The sequence below is a fragment of the Gracilinanus agilis genome, chromosome 3 (genome assembly GCF_016433145.1).
Source record: "Gracilinanus agilis isolate LMUSP501 chromosome 3, AgileGrace, whole genome shotgun sequence".
Classification (NCBI taxonomy): Eukaryota; Metazoa; Chordata; class Mammalia; order Didelphimorphia; family Didelphidae; genus Gracilinanus; species Gracilinanus agilis.
Genome location: NC_058132.1, coordinates 99126467 through 99148024, shown reverse-complemented (window position 1 = coordinate 99148024; position 21558 = coordinate 99126467). Strand labels below are relative to the sequence as shown.

Below are 21558 nucleotides of genomic sequence, written 5' to 3'. Positions count from 1 at the left end.
GGTGCTGATGGTGATGTTGATGTGAGTTAAAAAGAAGAATATAATATATGTATATATGTGTGTATATATCTATATATATATATATCTTGATCTTTTGGTATAGATGGATCTCAGAGGTAATATGGATGGAGGAGGAATAGTATGCCCAGGCCTAAGCTGGCTATAGTTGGTGGGGGAGAAAGCACACTCTTCTCTCACAGTTGTTGGTATAATCTATGCCTCTCCTCCCTGACAAGCTTGGTTGGATAAGCTTGTCAGTTATCCTTTTCTAACAGTTTTCCCAAGCAGGAAACCCTTGAGAGATTATGTGAATGGTTAACTTCTCTAGGTCCCAACCTGAGGTTGGATTAGTTGTTGGTAAGGCCTATTGATTAGCTATTGGAAACATTGTGATCTGACTGTGTATTGATCTCCCCTTCCCAAGGGCTTTGGTATAATAACCATTCAGGAAAGGTACTTGTTGGTAAACACTATACTGAATCTATTGATGGGGTAAGGAAACAAGGTAACAGGATTGAGGATTTAGGAAACCCTATTGCTAATTGATTGACTATTAATCTAAGTTGTTGATGAAGGTCTGGAGATGGCTAGGCTTACAGAAACTGAAGGTTCTTCATCCTCTCACTAACTCTGACCTGACTTGGCCACAGCCAAGCCAGAGATTAGGGAAGGCTTTTGATGATGTTGGTAGATGAATCAGTAAACTCTCTTAGCTCTAATAATAATGATGTTGATTGATCTCTAGCTCTCTCAGTAGGATAACAGGTCACAGGTTTCAGGCCTACCCTTTCACCCTTCACCTCCCAAGTCCCTGCTCCAATTTGAGCTCTCTTGTGTTGTCACTTGGGGGTATTTATAGGGTTGGGGCCAACTGCTTTTTGCCCTTGTCTCACAGCACCTGGGGACATTACGAGGTTCTCAACTGCCAGTGCTCTCATTCAAAATGGCATCCATCTTGTCCCAGATAATGATTTTAACACGTGCAGCATAACAATGGGTTTATCATTGCAACGGTAATGATAGTGATGGAGATTTTGAGGATGTTTTCATGATCCTTATGATGAGATCAGGTCAAACTAACCAAAAGGAACATTTAGAGATGGTGATGGTAATGAAACGGATACTAATGAATGTAAAAGGCTTGAATCTCTAGATTTTTGAGCAGCCTAAGCCAGGAAAACTTTTCTAATTATCTGCCGAACTAGTAATCCTGCCTTTGATCCCACAGGTGTCTCCACTCTTTGGGACGGTCTATGATGCCATCTTTCTTCTGGCCAATGCTCTGAATCGCTCTCGAGAACAAGGGACTCAACTCTCAGGAAATCATCTTCAGAATCACATTATGTCTCTAGACCTGGCTGGTTTTAGCCAGAGGATTCAGACAGATGAGAGGGGGAATAGATTGGTCAGCTATGTGATCTTGGACACAGATGGTCAGAAGAGTCAACTTATTCCAACCCATTTGCTGGATACATCCACTCAATTAGTGCAATCACTGGGCAGGCCTATTCACTTTCCACAAGGAGAACCTCCTCCCACAGACTCCAACTGTTGGTTTGACCCAGATACTCTATGCACAGGAGGTAATTTATTTGATAATTTAATATGCCCTTTATTCTCTCAACCAGTATATATTAAAATGTCTTCTGTATATACAGTCCTATGTTTTATCATACTGTGGTGGAAACAGAGGAAGGAAGAAACACAATCCTTGCCCTTGAAGAGCTTACATTTTTGTTGGAGACACAAAATTAGCACATAAGAAACAGACATATGAGAACCACACAAAAGAAATTCAACTGGTGGAATTCAGTCTCTAAATTCTAGGGATTCCCAGAGAGGGAAAGAACACTGAGGGCTATATTAGTTAAACAAGTTTTCTAGAGAAAGTAGAATTTGGATTGGGCCTAAAAGGACAGGGGGAATTTGAATAAGCAGAAAAACCTGGTGGGGAAAGTTCATTTCAGCAAAGGGAAAATGATATATATAAATGGGGAAAATGTGAGACATTATATGTTGATAGTAATCTCTGAGAATTATTGAAAATTCTGCAAAATGAAAGTACTATATTAGTTTAAATATAGGCTATCTTGACTGTAGGTCATAGAGTCTAATTCTTGAAAGGAAAAAATGTAGAGATATCTCAACAATATCACTGATTAGAAGTCACATAGGAAATTAATCAGGAAGAAATGAGTGGCTTATATCCAGACCAATACTATTTTAAAATGTGTTATTTATTTTATCTTTATGGCTACTTTAATTTCCAAATATATCCCTCCCCTCTGCTCAAAAGAAAAAGTAGTTCAAGGAACAACCAGTTCAACAGCATATGCAATGTCCTAGACACCTAGTCTAAAAAAAATGGGAAGTTCTTGCCATCTTCAGCTAAGTCAAGGTCTGACAGATTCAAATTATTGCTAAGGGTTTGCTGCCTTCTCTCCCCCCTTGTCTTGCCTCATCCCCCTATTCTGGAGCTAGTTCCTGCTCTGTGACCATTGCAAATGTCCCTAAGAATTTAATTGATCCTGATGAGCTCCGGACTATACAACCTTTCCAAGGACATTGGCATCCTATAGGGGACCTTGGAAAAATAATAAAAAGAAAAACTCTTGAAGATCCAAGATTTACCCATTCCCCAAAATATAAATGATCCAAGGATACATATAGGCAGGTCTCAAGGGAAGAAACAGATGCAGGTCAAAACAGCCCTCCCCAAATCCCATTTTTTTTAAATTCTCCACAGATACTCATGCCAAATGTATCTCTGTTCTCTGGTCCCTTTGCAGATGGATGGTCCTTGGTTCCCCTCCTGGCTGTGATATCAGTATCTGCTGTGGTGCTTGGAGCCCTGGGGCTCATTTACCTCATCAGGTGAGAATTTTTAGGTAAAACCTTGCATCTGAAAATGCTTCCTTGAAAGATATCCTTTTTCATCTCCTTGACATTTGCCTCCTTGCCATATACAATGTCAGGACTGGAAGGGACCCTAAAACAGAGATTGAAAGATCTTGGAACAAAGAATTTGAGTCAAAATGGACCTGAGAACATAAAATGTTAAAACTGAAAGAGACTTTAGAACCCAGAATGTAGAGTGTCAGAATATAGAACAAGGAATGTCAGCGTGATTTTATAATATGGAACATAGCATGTTAAATCTGGATGTTAAGAATGTTAAGCAGAAAGCGATCTTAGAACATTAAATGTTAGAGCTAGAAGGAAACTTAGAATGACAAAACTTAGAATTGAAAGGGATTTTAGCACACAGAACACAATGTCAGAATATAGAACATGGAATGTCAGAGCATAAAGTAATTTTAGAATATGGAACGCAGAATGTTAAAGCTGAAAGTGATCTTAGAACATTACATGTTAGAGCTAGAAGGGACCTTTAGAACTAAAAATTCTTAGAACCAAAAGGGGCCATAGGATACCAAATGTCAGAGCTGGAATCAGACTATAGAACAGAGATTGTCAGAGCTAGAAGGGGTCTTAGAATACAGAACATACAGTGTTAAAGCTGGAATGTCTCTCCCACAATCAGAACTCTTCAGCTCCAGCCTGGAGGAGGCCCCAACAAGATTATGCTGACCTTGGAAGACCTCACCTTCACCCACCCTCCACTGAGCCGGCGGGTAATCTCAGCATCCCATGCAGGACCCCTCGTGGGGAGGGGGCCAAGGGTATTATCCCAATTGCCCTGACAGGTAGGTTCTGACCTTTGTGCTGGCCTCCCCAGAAACTCACCCTGGATACCCTCAGCAATTCCCGGAGCCCCTCAGATGTCAAGAGCCTCAGTTCGGAGGTCCAATCTCCAGGGAGGATCCACCCAGCCACACCAGAGACTTCCAACATGGCCTTGTACCAGGTGAGGCTTCACATCACCAGTGCCCCAGGGAGAGTGTTCTGTGCATTTTCTAAGTAAGACACTTAGAGTCTCTCAATAGTTCTGGAAGATGGAACTACAGACACTATTATTGCTATTTTACAAATGAGGAAAATGAGTCTCAGGTAGGTGAAATGGCTTGCCTAAATCATAAAGCATTTAAGTGCTGATCACTAGGAAGAAAGAGGTAAAGAAATAAATGTTTATTAAGTACCTACTATGTGACAGGGACTGTGCTAAGCACTTTACACATATCTCATTTGATCCTTATAACAACCCTATAAGGTAAATACTATTATGATCTGTTTTACTGAGGCATACAGAAATTAAGTGATTTTCCCAGTCACACAGCTAGTAAATGTCTAAGGCTGGCTTTGAACTCTTATCTTCCTGACTCGTGTCCCTGCACCACCTAGGTGCCTCAGTAATAGAATAATAATGCTTCAAGAATCAATTATCTTAGACTGGGAATAGATCAGCATCTGCCACTGTATACCAAGATGAGGTCAACATGGTTACATGATCTAAACATAAAGGGTGATACCGTAGGCAAATTAGGGGAGCATAGAATACTTGAACTCTAAATCTATGGACAAGGGAAGAATTTAGGACCAAACAAAAGATAGAGAGCATTTAAAGATATAAAATGGATACTTTTGATTATATCGAAGTATAAAGTGTTCGTACAAACAAAATTAATGTGACCGAGATTAGAAGAAAAGCTGAAAGCTGGAAAAACATTTTACAGCAAGTATCTTTGATAAAGATCTCATTTTCCAGATATATAGAGAACTAATTTATAAAAAAATATGTCATTCTCAAATTAATAGAAGTCAAAAGATACAAACAGGCAGTTTTCATATAAAAAAGTCAAAACTATCTATAGCCATACAAAAAATGTTCTAAATCACTCTTGATCGGAGAAATGAAAATTAAAATAATTCTGAAGTATCCCCTTTTTCACAGCTATCAGATTGGCCAATATGACAGAAAAGGAAAATGATATATGTTGGAGGGGATGCAGAAAAATTGGGATACTAATACACTATTGGTAGAGTCATGATCTAATTCAATCATTCTGGAGAGCAATTCGGAACCATACCCAAAGGACTCTAAAACTGTGTATACCCTTTGATCTAGCATTACCTTTATTAGGTCTGCATCCTAAAGAGATAAAAAAGATGAGGGAAGGACCTGTTTGTACAAAAATATTTATTGCAGCTTTTTATGGTAGCAAAGAATTAGAAATTGAAACATTGTCCATTAATTGGGAAATGACCAAACAAATGTTATGGTTATGGTGGAATACTTGCCCTATAAGAAATAATGAGCAAGATGATTTTGAAAAAAGCTGAAAAGACTTAAATTAAACCTATGCAAAGTGAAATGAGAAGAACCAGAAGAATATTGAACACAATGACAACAATATTTTTTGGTGAAGAACTTAGTTGGTGAATGGCTTAGTTATTCTTAGCAATGAAGTTATCCAAAACAATCCCAGAGACTCATTTACCATCTGAGAAAGAACTGATAAAGTCTGAATGCAGGCTGAAACATGCTATTTTTACTTTTGTTCTTCCTTTCTTCCCTTCCTCCCTTCCTCCCTTCCTCCCTTCCTCCCTTCCTCCCTTCCTTCCTTCCTTCCTTCCTTCCTTCCTTCCTTCTTTCCTTCCTTCATCCCTTCCTTCTTTCCTTCATCTTTCCTTCCTTTCTTCCTTTTTCTTCTTCCTTGATGAATGTTTAAAATTTGTTTCTATGTGTAATTGGGAGGAAATAAAATCTTATTTTTAAAAAGGATCAATTATACTGATAGACTTTGAGCTGCTATGGCTAAAAAAAAAAAATCTCTCAAGTGATGAGTCTTCTCATGACTTCTCATCACTGATTATTCTCCAGTCTTTGATCTCTCTCACCCCACCTATCCAATCAGATGCTAAATATCATCCTTTTTCTTTCACATCTTTTGTATACATTCCCTTCCCTCTACTCACATTTTTGTATCACCTTAGTTCAGGACCTCATCACTTCATGCCTGGGCCATTACAATGGCCTCCTGGATGGTTTGACTGCCTCAAATCTCTCCTCAGTTCAGTCCATCTTCCATTTAGCTGCCAAAATGATTTACCTAAAAACATAGCTTTTATGTCATTCTCCAGCCTCTTCAATGAGATCCAGGATCTCCTTTTAATTCCCAGGGAATTCCAGAGTGAGTGGAGAGAAGTGGGGGTGAGCATAAGATGAAAATGTTTTTGGTCATTGTTTGAATGCCATGAGTCCTGATCAGGACCAACCAGACCAAGGCCTGAGTACCCAGGCAGGACAGCTCTTTGGGAAGGCTGAGTCTTATGAACCACGTTGCTCTCTGTCAATAGGGAGACTGGGTTTGGCTGAAGAAGTTCAAGGCTGGAACATCCCTGGAGCTCCGTCAAAGCTCTGCAAAGCTACTTAAAAAGGTACTGTTAAGGAGGGGCACTCCTCCAGTACAATTATTGAGGGGCAGGGATGGAGAAAGAGTGCCAGGGAAACACAGTAGTAGTCTTGAAATCAAGAAGACCCGAGTTTGCACCTCGCTTCTAACACATCCTGTCTATGCATCCCTTGGCAAGTCACTTAACTTCTCAGTGTTCTAGGCAACTTTCTTTTCTATTTTTAAAAATAACATTTTATTGATATTCTTTTTTGTATTTTAATTCATTGGATCATATCTCCTTCACTGACAGTTCCTTCAGGGAAGGGACTGTGACTTCTTCATATCTGTCTCCAGCAATGTCCCCCGTTTCAGTGTTCACAATACATATTTTGTTACAATTCAACAAGCACTTGATGAGCACCTAGAAGAGCTGCCCAGGGACTGGGCCCATTGTTGGAAGAAATAAAGGTCCTTGGTTCATGTGGATGATTGAAAGGAGAGGATGATAAAAAGGAGAAATGTAGAGAGTCAAGTGAATTCTCAGTACATTTTTGGCTCTTTGGAATAAAATATATATTGTGTCCTCTGACTGCTAAACAATGGATTTTTTAGAACCCTCTCTACAGGTGTGGATTCGTGGCATGGTTCTGACCCATGAGAATCATGAGGGTCATGGGGGAAAGATAAGCTGGGAAAGTACTGAGAAAAGAGGCTAGCACAGTCAGTTTACCAGGAAGACCAACCTACAGGAAAACTTGAAGTAGATAAATGCTGTCTTCCATGCCTCTGCTTCTTTTTCATTCACCTTTCCTCTCATTCACTTTTGGCAATACTTAGAACATTCCTGCTGGCCTGTTTATCTTATTAAGGGAGAAGGAAGAAGGGAAGTATTTTCATTTATCACCAAGTGAATTTTATCTCTCAAAATACATTATTCAGAAAAGGAGATGATTACATCAAAGGAATAATTCCCTAACAATAGTTTTATGAAGGCAATTTTTTGGATGTGAACAAAGGGCAAGATGGAAGAAATTGATGATGTCCTTTGAAAAGTGCTGTAAGTGTACCCTCTTCATGCACAAAGATGGACCCATAGCAAGAACTGGAGGAGGTTCTGTGTTCTCAACCTTGGGGAGAAAACAGAAGGCATTCCGGTCTTGAATAAAAGACCACATGGTCCAATGGAAAGATCCTAGGTGTTGGGAGACTTTAGGCTCTGTCCTGGATTTGTTTTGAGACTTGGGTAGTGACTTTCCATTTCTGGATCTCAATTGTTCCTTCTGTACAATGAGGATATGGAAAGAAGGGTTTGGGCAATTAAGAGATTACTAGTAGAGGGCAGGTAGGTGGCTAAGTGGATTGAGAGCCAGGCCTGGAGATGGGGGGGTCCTGGGTTAAAATCTGACTTTAGGTACTTCTTAGCTGTGTGGCCCTGGCAAGTCACTTAACCCCCATTGCCTAGCTCTTTCCTCTATTCTGCCTTGGTCTCAATACTCAGTATTGATTCTAAGATGGAAGGTAAGCATTTTGAAAAAAGAATCACTAGTATTTTGGAGAAAGAAGTTTCAACTGACTGATGGGATGGGAAGCCAAACTGTAGAATTAAGGAAGGAATGAGAGAAAAGGAAGTAGAGAAACCTATTATAGATAGCCTTTTCAGAATTTTACCCTAAAAGAAAGGAGAGAGATGAGAAGATGGCTAGTGGGGATGGAGAGATCAAGAAAGTTTTTTGAGGATAGGAAAAGATGTGGGCATGTTTGTAGTCAGTAGAGACACAGCCAATAGAGTGGTTGAAGATAAGTGAGAGTAGGGATAACAGAGGGGTTTAATCTGCTAGAGAAGATAGGATAGAATTGGATTAAACCATTTTTAATTTAAACCTTACAACTCTAGGTATTAAGACTTTATCGGAGGAGCTCTAAAATCATTCCAGTTCTGACCTTTTAAGATACTTAGGGGAAAAGAGTCCTTGATGGCTTCTTCTCCCTCTAAGACATTTCACATTCCATACTGTCTTGCCTCTACAGATGAGAGACCTGAAACATGAGAATGTGAATCTCTGCCTGGGCTTCTTTACTGATCGAAGTGTTTCTGCCATTGTGTTTGAGCACTGTTGCCGGGGCAGTTTGGAGGACCTGCTGAAGAACGAGGACCTACGGCTTGATTGGACTTTCAAATCCTCCCTCCTGATGGATCTGATTAAAGTAAGGGAAACAATTCTTCAGAAGTTTGTGGCCATGGCCCCTATGTCAATGGTTGAAGTTGGGAAGAAGAAAATAGGATGGTGGATAGGAGTGGTCTGACCATTTATTTGTATGGGAAGAGATTCTCTTCTACAATCAACCTCAAATTAACATAGTAAAGAAAGATCCAGAATGTAATCACAGGGTATTAATATATAATATAATAATATATGATGATATATAATACAATTATATATGTAACATATAATTATATATAGAATATAATCACATATAACATAGAGATATTAAACTGTCAAAGATGCACCAATTGTTTTCTGATCAACTTAGTCAGAAGTGTCTGTTGGTATTCCCAAAGAGAACAATGTGATTGGCTGACTGAGCAAATGAATTAGTCACACCTCTGAAGGATTTAAATGGCTAGGACCTGGGGGAAATTCCACACTTTGTGAGTGTGGGAGATATTGCTAGTTGGCTATTACATTGTTGGATCTTGTCCAGAATAATTTTGAGGTCCTCTATGTATTCACATAGGGACACGCTGGAGAAATTTTTCCAGCCAGAATTTTCCTTCTTGGATACCCTAATTTTACAGGAATCTACAGTTTGTTTGTTTTCAGTGAGATCAGACAGTCTGTTTTCCAGAATGTTTCCTTTACAAGTCAGACCACTTCTTTATTGAATACTTATGTGCTATGTTATTTTACCTATTATGACCATCAAAGTTAATATAGTTTGTACCCCTAGAATTTGTATCCCTAGCAATTCACCAAGAGCACACTATGGGAGTTTGTTCATATCATGTTTTGGGTGTTCTTTTAAACTTTTTAGGAGACCTTAGTTTGACATGAGCAGATAAACTTATCTGAGATCTTTTTTGGACTACAGGTTCAAAGGATAGAGTTTGTTAATTCAGAAATCCTGACTAATTTTGGGGAGCTCTATATGTCCTCAGGTACTAGTAAGCGGCAGAGCTAGGACCCAGAGCCAGGTTTTCTCACTGTAAATCCAAAGTTTTTTCCATGAGCATAATCCTCTCAGGAGGGAGCATATTCTAGTTGGAAAGGGTCCTAGCTAGGTTGGGAGACAGAAGACTTGAGCTCTAGTCACGGTTCTGACACTAAACTTGGATAAGTCAGTTACCCTTTGTGCCCTAGTTCCCTCATCTGTAAAATGAGGAGGTTGCCATAGATCCATGGTGGTGAACCTATGGGACAAGTACCAGAGGGGGCACTCAAAGCCCCAACACAGAGTTCACCAGAGCTCATCACTAGAAAGCCAGAGGAATACAGGGCCAGGTTTCTCCCTTTCCCCTCTCCATGCATACCTGAGGACATTCCTTATTTCACCCGCCCCTCTAAAAGGTTTGCCATCACTGTTAGAGTATAAAGAGAGGCAGCATCCCCTAGCTATGTTGGTGAACCTATGTCAGGTCTGCGAAAGAGGCCTGCTCCCCTCCCCATCTACTAAGGACATTTCTTCCATCATGCATCCTTCTGCCCAGTGACCCAATGGGAGTGCTTCCTCCCTCCCTTGTCTGGGTAAGGCAGGCAGCTCACATGCAGTGTGAGGGTTGCAGTTTGGGCATTCAGTCTCTGAAAGGTTCCCCATCGCTGTCTTAGATGTTCTGGAAGATCACTTCTACCTGTAACATTTTATGTTTGCAGATCCTTCCCAACTCTGCCATTTTATATTCTAAAGTTCCTTCCAGATCTGTAATTTTGTGTTCTAAGGTCCCTTCCAGCTCTGGTATTCTATTTTCTGATGTCTTTCCCAGCTCTGGCATTCTATGTTCTCAAGTCCCTCCAAGTCTGATATTCTATGTACTAGAGTGCCTTGTGGCTCTGCCTTTCTATATTCTAAGGTCTCTTCCAGCTGTGACAATTTATTTTCCAAGATTTTCTCCAACTCTAACATTCAAAATTCTAAAGTCCCTTCAATTTCTGACACTATTCTTTAAGGTTCCTTGTGTCTCTGACAGTCTTGGTTCTAAGGATTCTTCTAGTTCTAGTATTCTATGCTTCATGTCTCCTTCTATTGAAAATATTCTTTCACTCTAAACTACTCTATCTTCACCTTGTATCTCAACCATTAAATGAGAGTGTGAACAGGGGCAGCTGGGTAGCTCAGTGGATTGAGAGCCAGGCCTAGAGACAGGAGGTCCTGGGTTCAAATCTGGCCTCAGACACTTCCCAGCTATGTGACCTTGGGCAAGTCACTTGACCCCCATTGCCCACCCTTACCACTCTTCTGCCTTGGAGCCACTACACAGTATTGACTCTAAGACGGAAGGTAAGAGTTTTAAAAAAATGAGCGTGAAGCCTGCTGGGCTTAAAGGTCCCTTGTCAGCTCTACAACATAACACAAGGGAGCATATTCTCCTCATCTTCCAGGGTATCCGGTATCTCCACCATCGGGGGTTTCCCCATGGCTCCCTCAAATCTCGAAACTGTGTTGTGGATGGGCGCTTTGTGCTGAAGGTCACAGACTATGGTTATCAGGCACTCTTGGAAAGGCAGCGAGTTCCTCGATCCCAGCCCCTGTCAGAAGGTCAGTGTCCACCAGGGTCCAATTACAGCCCTTCCTCCCTTCAAAGCCAAAATGTCTAGTAGATAGGGTCTTGACCAACAGGAGAATGACATCCTATTCCTTATAGATTTCTGACCTTTCTAATGTTTCTCATCTGGTGCTTAGAGTCATTTCTTCAGAACTACAGGTGACCAGTTGTAATTTATGATATCCAGAAGCCACACTGCTTCCACCCAAATGTCTCTTGTATTCATCTTATACAATTCATTGAAATTTTATTATTCAATCATTTGGATGGGTATATTGGAGGACTCAGTGGAAAAGTCTTTAATAATTCAATCTAACAAATATGTATTAAGTGCCTATTGTATGCAAAGCCCTGTTCTAATCTGGAGGAGATAGAAGAGTTTAGATTAGATCTCACTCCTCATATGAAATTCACAGTCTATTAGGAAGACAACATAAGCACAAATAACTATAATCTATTACAATAATACACAATATTGCACACTATTAGGGAGAAGGGATCATGGAAGGCTTCCCCAAAGAGACTATAGACTCTCTATAAACAAGTCTGGTTTCCTTAATGCTTATATCTAGTTCTGTTTTCCTCTTAGGTACCCTATTGATCATCATCATATAACTATCATCATTGTTACAATTCACGCTGTTGCCTTCCCTTTATAGGTTCCGATTGTTATGAGTCATAGTGGATAGAAGGATGGACTTGGAATCAGGAAGGTCTAACTGAATTCAAATCTCACCTCAGACAAGAGTATGACCCTCAACTTCCTCATGTGTAAAATGGACATGCCTTCCAGGATTGTTATGAGGATAAAATAAGCTTATTTGTTTTGCTTATTTATTTGTTAAACCCTTACCTTCCATCTTGGAGTCAATACTGTGTATTGGTTCCAAGGAGAAGAGTGGTAAGGGCTAGGCAATGGGGGTTAAGTGACTTGCCCAGGGTCACACAGTTAGTAAATGTCTGGGGTCAGATTTGAACCCAGGACCTCCTGTCTCTAGGCCTGGCTCTCAATCCACTGAGCCACCCAGCTATCCCCAAAATAAGCTTATTTGTAAAGTGCTTTGTAAACTTTAAAGACTTCTATAAATGCTAGCTATTATTATTATGTCAATCAATAAACACTAACCTTATGAACATAGAACAGGAGCTAGCTATAAGTAATCTTTGACAATATCTAATTCAGTGTCATCGTTTTTAATGAGAAAAAAAGAGCACCATGGATGCTAAATGATATACCTAAGGACACAGAGATAGTGAATGGAAGTGCTAGGATTTGAACTCAGTTCCTATTATTTTAAATTCATCTTGTTTCTACTGCCCCACACTGAGCTTCCTTTTCAGTAAAGGACTTATTTTTAGTGATAAGGGTAAGACACAGGTAAATAAGACCTAGTACTTCATCACATAGAGCTTATAATCTAGTAAGCAAGATAAGCTTAGGGTACACCTTGCCAATTGCTTTGAAATTACAGAAAGTTGGAACTGGACATTGGCTTAGAACACTGAATAGCTGGACAAGCCCCATGAAACTTGGAATGCTAGAATTTAAAATTTTTGAACCAGAAGAGATCTTAGAGATTATCTAGCCCAAATCCTTCATCATATAGGGGAGATCTAGAGCAAGGAAATGAGTTTCACAAGGAGGCTCAGCTAGTCAATGTTTGAACAGCATTTCCTGACTGCCAGCCCAGTCATCTTTCCTATAGTCCTTCTGTCTTCTTTGCAGAGTTGCTCTGGACTGCACCAGAATTGCTCAGGGGGCCAGAAGGGTCTTGGAGAGGCACCTTCAAGGGTGATGTCTACAGTTTTGCCATCATTTTGCAAGAAGTGCTGGCTCGGGGGCCACCCTACTGCACATCGGGGCTCACTGCAGAAGGTAGGATCTCTCCACCCTCTGCCATTTTCTTATCTCTGTTCTCACCACCTCTTACTGGCCCAAAATGATCTCTGCTACTTATACCTTAAATGCCACCATTAGAAATCTATTCCTTGGGATAATCCAGTTTTGGTGATCTCTGTCCGTTGTGCTGAAAGAGTCTGAACACCATTGAGAATTGGCCCATGTGGCGTTTTGGTAGCTAACATCACTTCCAGTCATTTCTGTAGGTGGTCATTTGTGAAGAAATGTCCCTTTTATTAAAATTGGTGAGAATTGTCCTTACTAATGCAAACTACTGATTATATCACTCAGTAATTCTATTATAATCAAGGAGAGACAAGTGGTGTGAAGCAGGGGACAGAGGGCTGGCCTTGGAGTCTGGAAGCCCTGCCTCTGACACATACTAGTTGTGTGACCAGCTCTCAGTGCCCCCTGGAAATTCTCTAAGACTTTACATTATGGATGAGTGTCTGATTTGCATAGATAGAGGAGTGTCCATTCTTGGAGTTTGCAATGACAACACCAAAATAAGATAAAAAAAAAAAAAACAATAAACCAATAAACCAAGTTTGAGGATGCATGAGTTCCTCAATGTTGATTCTTCCCCTTCCACTTACTAGGATCCTAGCCTCACCTCCCCATAGGAGATTCTGTGTTGCTGTAGCCCTCTCAGAATTTAATATCCAGTGAGGAAATTTCTCTGCCCATGAATAAACAGATTTTCAGATGATAGACATCCAGTCTTATTACAGTACAGCCTGCATTCCAATCCTTTCCAATTTGGTAGGAAGAATCTCCTAGAGCTTTTGGTTTTTTTCCCTCTGACATAGTCTTTGAGCCCCCAACATCACCCTAACACAATGAAGAGATCGGAAAACTGATGCAAAACAGGGGCTTTGCAAATTGTAAAGCTCCATAAAATTACATTCAGTCATACCTAAGCCACTCTGGCTCATGATCATAGGTATGTAGAAACTCCCATTGCCATAATTCTTTATGAATTACAAATTCCCTTCTCCCCCAACAACTCTGTGAAGGAAGTAAGTTAAGAGCTATCATCCCAACTTTATAGAGGCAGCTAGATGACTCAGTGGATAGAGCACTGGGCCAGGAGTCAGGAAGACTTGAGTTCAAATCCAGCCTCAAACACTCACTAGCTGTGTGACCTTGGGCAAATCACTTAACCTCTATATGCGTTAATCCACTGGAGAAGGAAATGGGAAACTGCTCCAGAATTTTAGCCAAGAAAACCCCATAGACAGTATGGTCTACAGAATCGTGAAGAGTTGGACGTAGCTGAACAACAACAACAACACCCCCATTTTGTGAGGAATAGAGGCCCAGGTAGGTTAAATGATTTTTCCCATGGTCACATACTCATTCTTTATTTCATTTGTTCAATAAACATTTATTTACCAGATACTGGTGGATACAAAGACAAGAAGAAATAGTCCTTGTGCTCAAGAACTTTACATCGTATTGGTTAAAAAGTGTTAGAATTAATCCTCATACTGAGGTTCCCTGAGCCAGTATTTTTATACTACTCCATGCTACTATATGCAGGGTATCAGAAAATTATGAGGTGTCAGTACCTGGTGTCTTGGGGAGGTGGAGGTATTTGTCAAGGTCCTTCAGCCTCGGACTGGAGGGCTCCTCTGTTTCCTGACACTGACAGGCCCTAGGGAAGAGGGAAGAATTTCCAAAGATTCGTTGACTTTATTTATTATCTCCACATCATCCATTCCTAAGGACTTGTACATCTCAGCAACCTAGCCCAAGACACATAATTCTTCAGAGAAACACACAGAGAAGAAAAACATACCATCAGACACAAGACAAAGAGACCAAGAAACAACTGACCATTCCCTCTCCATCGCATACTGCACACACAAACTCTCAGTCCCACTGTGACAGATTCCCACCTGTCTTCTCTCTCTAACTCCCACCACTGAAGGGCTCTACACATAGTATGATGATGAGTACTGATTTCCAAACTCTCGCATGCAACCCTGACTTCTTCCTGCTTATTTATATGTGCTGTCTGAAGGCTTTTACTGTCCTTGGGGGTATGGCCTCACTGTCAACTTCAGAGGACTACATGCTCAATATGAGTCAATAATTTATCAAAAATGCAAATTAAATTAAATTAAACATTGGTTTCAGTTGGTTAAGCACTAGATGTTTATAAAGAACTGTGCTCATCTTTTTATATTTTTATTTTTAATCATTCATTTAAAAAATTTTCAGTTCCAATTTCCCTCCCTCCAGTTCCTGCACCTATTGAGAAAGCAAGCAATATAATACAATAAATATATTATAATAAAACATTTCCATACTAGCCATGTTGCAAAAAAAGCAAAAATAAAGTGAAAAAATATTCTTCAATCTACACTCAGAGTTCATTTGCTCTCTTACTGGAAGAAGATGGCGTTTTTTATTATGAGTCTTTGGAATTGTGGATTATTGTATTGATCAGGTTGCTTCACAGTTGATTATCATTACAATATTGCGGTTACTGTTACAATAGTCCTCTGGTTCTGCTCACTTCTCATTGCATCAGTTCATAGAAACCTTTCCTGATTTTTCTGAAAACATCACTTTTGTTATTTCTTACAGTACAATAGTATTCCATCAAATCACACAACACAATTTATTGTCATTCCCCAACTGATGAGAGCTTCTTTAAATATATAACAGTTTTGTTCATATGGATCCTTTCCCTTTTTTTTGCATTCTTTGGGGGGTATAGACCTAGCAATATTATTGCTGTATCAAAGAGTCTGAACAGTTTTATAGACCTTTGGGCAGAATTCTAAATTAGAACTATAGTTATCTTGAGGAAATATTTGAAATATGATTAAGACATTCACAGGCCCTCTTTTAATAGAACTTAAAATCTAATGGGGCAGGGCAGTGAAGTGGCTCAGTGGATTGAGAGCCAGGCCTAGAGACAGGAGGTCTTGGATTCAAATCTAGTCTCAGACATTTCCTGGCTGTGTGACCTAGTCCCCGCTGCCTAACCCTTATTGGTCTTCTGCCTTGGAACCAATACACAATATTGATTCTAAGATAAAAGATAAGGTTTTCGGCCTCAGCCACTTCCCAGCTGTGTGACCCTGGGCAAGTCACTTGACCCCCATTGCCCACCCTTGCCAATCTTCCACCTATGAGACAATACACCAAAGTACAAGGGTTTAAAAAAAAAGATAAGGTTTTTTAAAAAAAAAATCTAATACCATGTCTAAAAAAACATGAAGCTACCTACATTAAAAGTCTGGTTATCTAGATCAAGGGACCTTATAATCCTACTCTCCTCTGCCTTGGGGACATTAGAAAATGGAAGATAGAATGTCAGAGCTAGGAGGGACCTTAGAATATGAAACATGGAAAAGCAGGGCTGGGAAGGAGCTTAGGACATGGAACAGGGAAGAACGAGGCTTCCAGAGACCTTACAACATAGAACATGGAATGCCAGAGCTGGGAAGGATCACAGAGCACAGACTATAAGAACTTGAAGAATATTAGCAGCTAGAATGTTGAAACATAGTACATAGAGTATTTAGCTAACAAGGTCCTCAGAACATAAAATAACAGGTAGAATTAGAAGGGACCTTAGAATATTGACTGTTGCAGTATAAAACCTAGAATGGAAGGGACTTTTGGAAATAGTATACTCTGGCTGGAAAGTACCTTAGAAATTATCCAATCTGGGGACAGCTGAGTAGCTCAAGTGGATTGAGAGCCAGGCCCAGAGATGGGAGGTCCTGGGTTCAAATCTGACCTCAGACACTTCCCAGCTGTGTGACCCTGGGCAAGTCACTTAACCCCCATTGCCTAGCCCTTACTACTCTTCTGCCTTAGAACCAATACACAGTATTGACTCCAAGATGGAAGGTAAGGGTTTAAAAAAAAAGAAATTATCCAATCCAACCCTCCTCGTCATTTGAAAATCGTTTATTACTTTTTTTCAATTAATAAGCACTTATTTTCTCTTCCTACTACCTCCCTGCCCCCTGCAATGAAAAAGAAGGAGCTAAATCTTTGTAACAAGTGCAGAGTCAAATAAAAGAAACCAATCATGGCCAAAATTTTATTCTATACCTTTAGTCTTTCACCTCTCTATTAGGAGGTGCAACTCTTCTCATCTTACAGATGAGGAAACTGAGGACCAGAGAAGGGAAGAGACTTGTATGAGGACCCAGGATCTATTGACTCTCAATCCAAATTTCTTTCTACTACATTATGGTCATGACATTATAAGAAAATAATGAACTACTTCACTGTGGTTTCCTGGCCTTTAGACATTCTTCTCTCTATTAGCCTCAGATGTCAGCCTCTGACCTGGTTGCCTGGGGACCAGACTGAATGAAACACTACATCCCTTTCATCTTATCCATCATGGCAGTTATATTGTCAAGGAATCCCTGTAGACTAAGCCCAGCATGATCTCTCCCCCCTGCTTGGGTCCACAGCCTACTTTTCCAGATGTTGCTCCCTTCTCCAGCGGGGCTGCTCATCTCCCACTCCTCCCCCAGCCCAGAGTCTCCCCAGGCAGATGTTAACCTCTCCTCACCCAGAGCAGGGGGAGAGCGGAGTTAGGCTTTGCCACCTTTCAGTCTTGTACAAGCATCCCCTAGGCTGGGGCAGTGAGCTCCAGTCACCCGACAGCCCCCTGGACTTCCCTCTCTCATCCACAAACACTCACCCGGAGGCAAGAATGTGTGTTCCAGGTGCTGGGGCTCCTGCCAAATATTTATGAGGTGGATGAGAAGGAAAGAGGAAGGGGTTTTAAGCAGTCATTTGTCCAACAACCCCCATTAGGCTTCCAGAGATCAATCGAAAGACTTAGAAACGGGGCCAGACATCACTCCTTGGAAGTCTACATAAAACTGTGTTATTCATACTCAAAGTAGGAAAATAAGGACTGTGTCATTTGCAAAAACAACTCAACAGCCATTTATTAAGCACCAACTGTATGCTTAGAACATGGGACTTGGGATGTATGAGTTGGGAGCAATAGAATGTATATGCCAGTGCTATAGCTACAAAGACAGAAAAAATACAGACTTTGCTTCTGAGGAGTTGACATTCCTTTGGGGATGGACAAGTAGCACGTCCACAGATAAGTCAGTAGAAGGTAGTCTGAAGAAGAAGAGAGCACTAACAATCAGAGGGAACAGAAAAGACTTCCCTTAGGAAGCCATTCCCCACAATACTCTAAAATATGTTCTAAATAATATCTTTATATAAAAATAGAGTACATTTATATTAAATATAAATATGAAATATTTATAAACAATAGAACATATTTATATAAAATATAAAACATATATATTTATATAAAATATGCATATTTACATAAAATATAAAACATTTATATTTATATTAAAATATAAAATATTTATATTTATGCAAAATATAAATATAGGACATATTTATATATAATATATAAAATATTTTAAAATAGCCCAATTATTATTGTGTCCATTTTATTGAAGTTCAGGGAGGTAGTCAGGCACAACACTCTCTTCTATAGTGCTTTAAAATCTGAAAAACTTTACAATGTTTTAAAGTTTGTAAAACTCACAATTCTATAATGCAAGCTGTCTAACTAGAATTATATCCATTTTACAGATGAGGAAATTGAGTCTTAGAGCATTCAAATTTCTGTAGCACCTACTATGTGCCCAGTACTGTGTTAAGTACTTTTCAAATATTCTTTCTTTTGATCCCTACAATAATCTTATGAGGTAGGTGCTATTATTATTCCATTTTATAGTTAAGGAAATGGAGACAAATACTTAAAGTGACTTGCCCAGGATCACCCAGCTGGTAAGTTGTTTGAGGACAGATCTGAACTCTTCCTGACTTCAGGCTCAGTGCTCCAGCCACTGGAGTAAGACAGTACACCAAATAAAAACACACATGTAAAAAAAATAAAATTTATTATTATACTACCTTAGCAGGGCATAAATATTTTGATCTCTTTTTTTTTAACAAAGAAATGAGTAGCTGTTTACCCTTTATATTTGACTGCAGGTATTGTCTCAATTTTTTTGTTGACACATTGCCATTGTTAGATATTGATTATACATGGTTTAAGGTTCATTTAATTTGGCATGAATTATTTTTTATTTCATTCAGAATAAAAAATCTGACTGGAAAGATAATTCAACATCAGATAAATTCAAACAACCTTTTTTGTTTGGGTTTTTTTTTTGTGCTTATTTTCCCCTCGATTACATGTAAAAACGATTTTAATTCTTTATTTTTTACATTTTGAATTCCAAATTCTATCCCTCCCTCCATCAGTCCCTTCTGCTCCTCCCTGAGATGTTAAACAATCTGATATAGATTTTACATGGGACAGCACCTCTAAAGCATCTGCCCTGTGCCCCATAGTGAGCCCTGGAGACACAGCAATGTTCAAAGGGCTCATTCTTATACCAAGCGATGTTGTATATACTGGACTCGGAGTAAAATCCTACTTCTGCTATGCTCCACCTGTGTAACTTGGCGCAAATGATTTCCTTCTCTGAGCCTCAGTTTCTTCATCTCTGAAATAATTGTCTTGATTCAACAATCTCTTAAGTCCTGTCGAAGTACCATATTTTGAGATCTCTCCCAGTTCTGATGTCTTGGATTTCACTATACTTCTCTTGGAAAATGAAAGAAAGAGATGGCATAGTCTTCAAGAAACCAAGGTTAGGGATAGTTAGGTGAGAGCCAGAACCAGACGGGAGGTCCTGGATTCAAATCTGGCCTCACTTTCTGGCTGGGTGATCCTGGGCAAGTCACTTAACCCCCATTACTTAGCCATTGCTACTCTTCTGCCTTGGAGCCAACCCACAGAATAGATTCTGAGATAGAAGGTGAAAGTTTGAAAAAATAAGCCAGAAGGTGAGGGTTTGAAGAAAAAAAAGAACTCAGGGTCATCTCCATGCCATAATCTGGCATGTGAGGAAGATTTTAGTAGAGAAGCCCTACTTTACAAATGGGGAAACTGAGGCTTGGGGGAGCTAAACAACTTGCCCTAGGGTATGATGGTAATAGGAGTTCAAGATAGGATTCCAATTCTGGTTTCAAGTGTGTCTTGGTGCCTATTTGCCTTCTATTACTCTACTTGCATGGGCATGTTCACAAATAAATATGATACAAGATACATAAATATGATACAAGGACAAAAGAAGAATCCTTACGTAGTACTATGAATTCCATGAGGAAGGAGAGATTAGGAGAAGGGAGAATCAAGGAAAGCTTCATGGGGAAGGCAGCACCCAAGCCAGACCTTGAAAGACAAGATGTCAGTAAGTATCAATGAAGAATGAAAGCATTCCAAGCTAGGAGGGTGTGTTGGGGAGAATAGGGGGGGGTGTCCATTGGCATGAAAGCTCAGAGGAGGGATCCCCACATGTCTCTGCTGCAGAAATCATCAGGAAGGTGGTGTCTCCTCCTCCCCTCTATCGCCCGATGGTGTCTCCTAACCAGGGGCCACCTGAATGCATCAGGCTGATGAAACAGTGCTGGAGTGAGGATCCAGAAGACAGACCTAGCCTGGATGACATCTTCAGCCAAGTAAGTCCTCCATTCCTCCTCCCTGCCCCCTTTTGCGCCCTTTTCTTCTCTCCTTCATAGCAGTGTGATGAAGGGGATATCAAGACTCAAGAAATTGGAATTAAAAAAATCATGTATTGGGTTCCAAGGCAGAAAAGTGGTAAAGGCTGGGCAAAGGGGGTTAAGTGACTTGTCATATAGCTAAGAAGTGTCTGAGGCCAGATTTGAACCCAGGACTTTCTGTCTTCCAGTCTGACTCTTCTTTCACTGAGTCACCTAGCTACCCCCAAGAGATTGAGATCTGAATACTGTTTCTTTCTACTTGGGCAAGTCATGTGATTGGTGACTTGGGCTTTAAGTCTGAAAAATGGGTACCTTACAGATGAAGAAACTTAGACCCAGTGGTGATATGATTTGCTCAAGGTCACACAGGTCATAAAGAGCATCAGGATTTGAACTCGGGTCCTCTGACTTTATATCTTATGATCTTTTTTGCTAAACTCTGATGATGAAAAATGGGTAGAGTGACTTTTGCACTATTTTACAGTGTTATTTTATAAACCTTGCAGTATCCCAAGCAGCTAGTAAAGCTGAGTTTGTAATCAGTAAGATTCATCAGATTGTATGTACTAGAAATGCTAGCTTTAGCAATTAGAGAAGAAAGAGAAATCGAAGGAGTTAAAGTAGGCAATGAGGAAACTTAAACTATCACTCTTTGTGGATGATATGACGGTGTAATTGGAGAATCCTAGAAAACCAACCAATCTGGCCTCAGACACTTCCTATTTGTGTGATCCTAGACAAATCACCTAAACAAATCACTTAAAATCACTTAAATGGAGGATTTGCCTCTGTTTCCTCATCTGTAAAATGAACTGGAGAAGGAAATGGCTAACCACTCCAGTATCTTTGCCAAGAAAACCAAGTCGGGTCACAGAGAGCTGGATATGACTGAAAAACAACTGAAAACGACAACAGCAAAATGCCCTGTAATAATAACAACTCCCAATTTTTTATTTGTTCAGGTCTTGGGATTTCTGTGTATGGAACTCCTGGCATAGAAACCCTCC

General features: G+C 40.0%; 1 protein-coding gene across 1 annotated transcript in view; it reads left to right on the top strand.

Annotated features, from left to right (window-relative positions):
• The window catches only part of GUCY2F (guanylate cyclase 2F, retinal), a 75095-nt gene that overhangs the window by 13927 nt on the left and 39610 nt on the right, over window positions 1-21558 (top strand). The window contains exons 4-12 of the mRNA XM_044668926.1: window positions 1229-1583; window positions 2790-2874; window positions 3545-3635; window positions 3740-3868; window positions 6259-6339; window positions 8325-8501; window positions 10892-11048; window positions 12782-12931; window positions 20361-20509. Of these exons, the coding sequence (XP_044524861.1) occupies window positions 1229-1583; window positions 2790-2874; window positions 3545-3635; window positions 3740-3868; window positions 6259-6339; window positions 8325-8501; window positions 10892-11048; window positions 12782-12931; window positions 20361-20509 (1374 nt within the window). The remainder of the gene's footprint in view (window positions 1-1228; window positions 1584-2789; window positions 2875-3544; window positions 3636-3739; window positions 3869-6258; window positions 6340-8324; window positions 8502-10891; window positions 11049-12781; window positions 12932-20360; window positions 20510-21558) is intronic.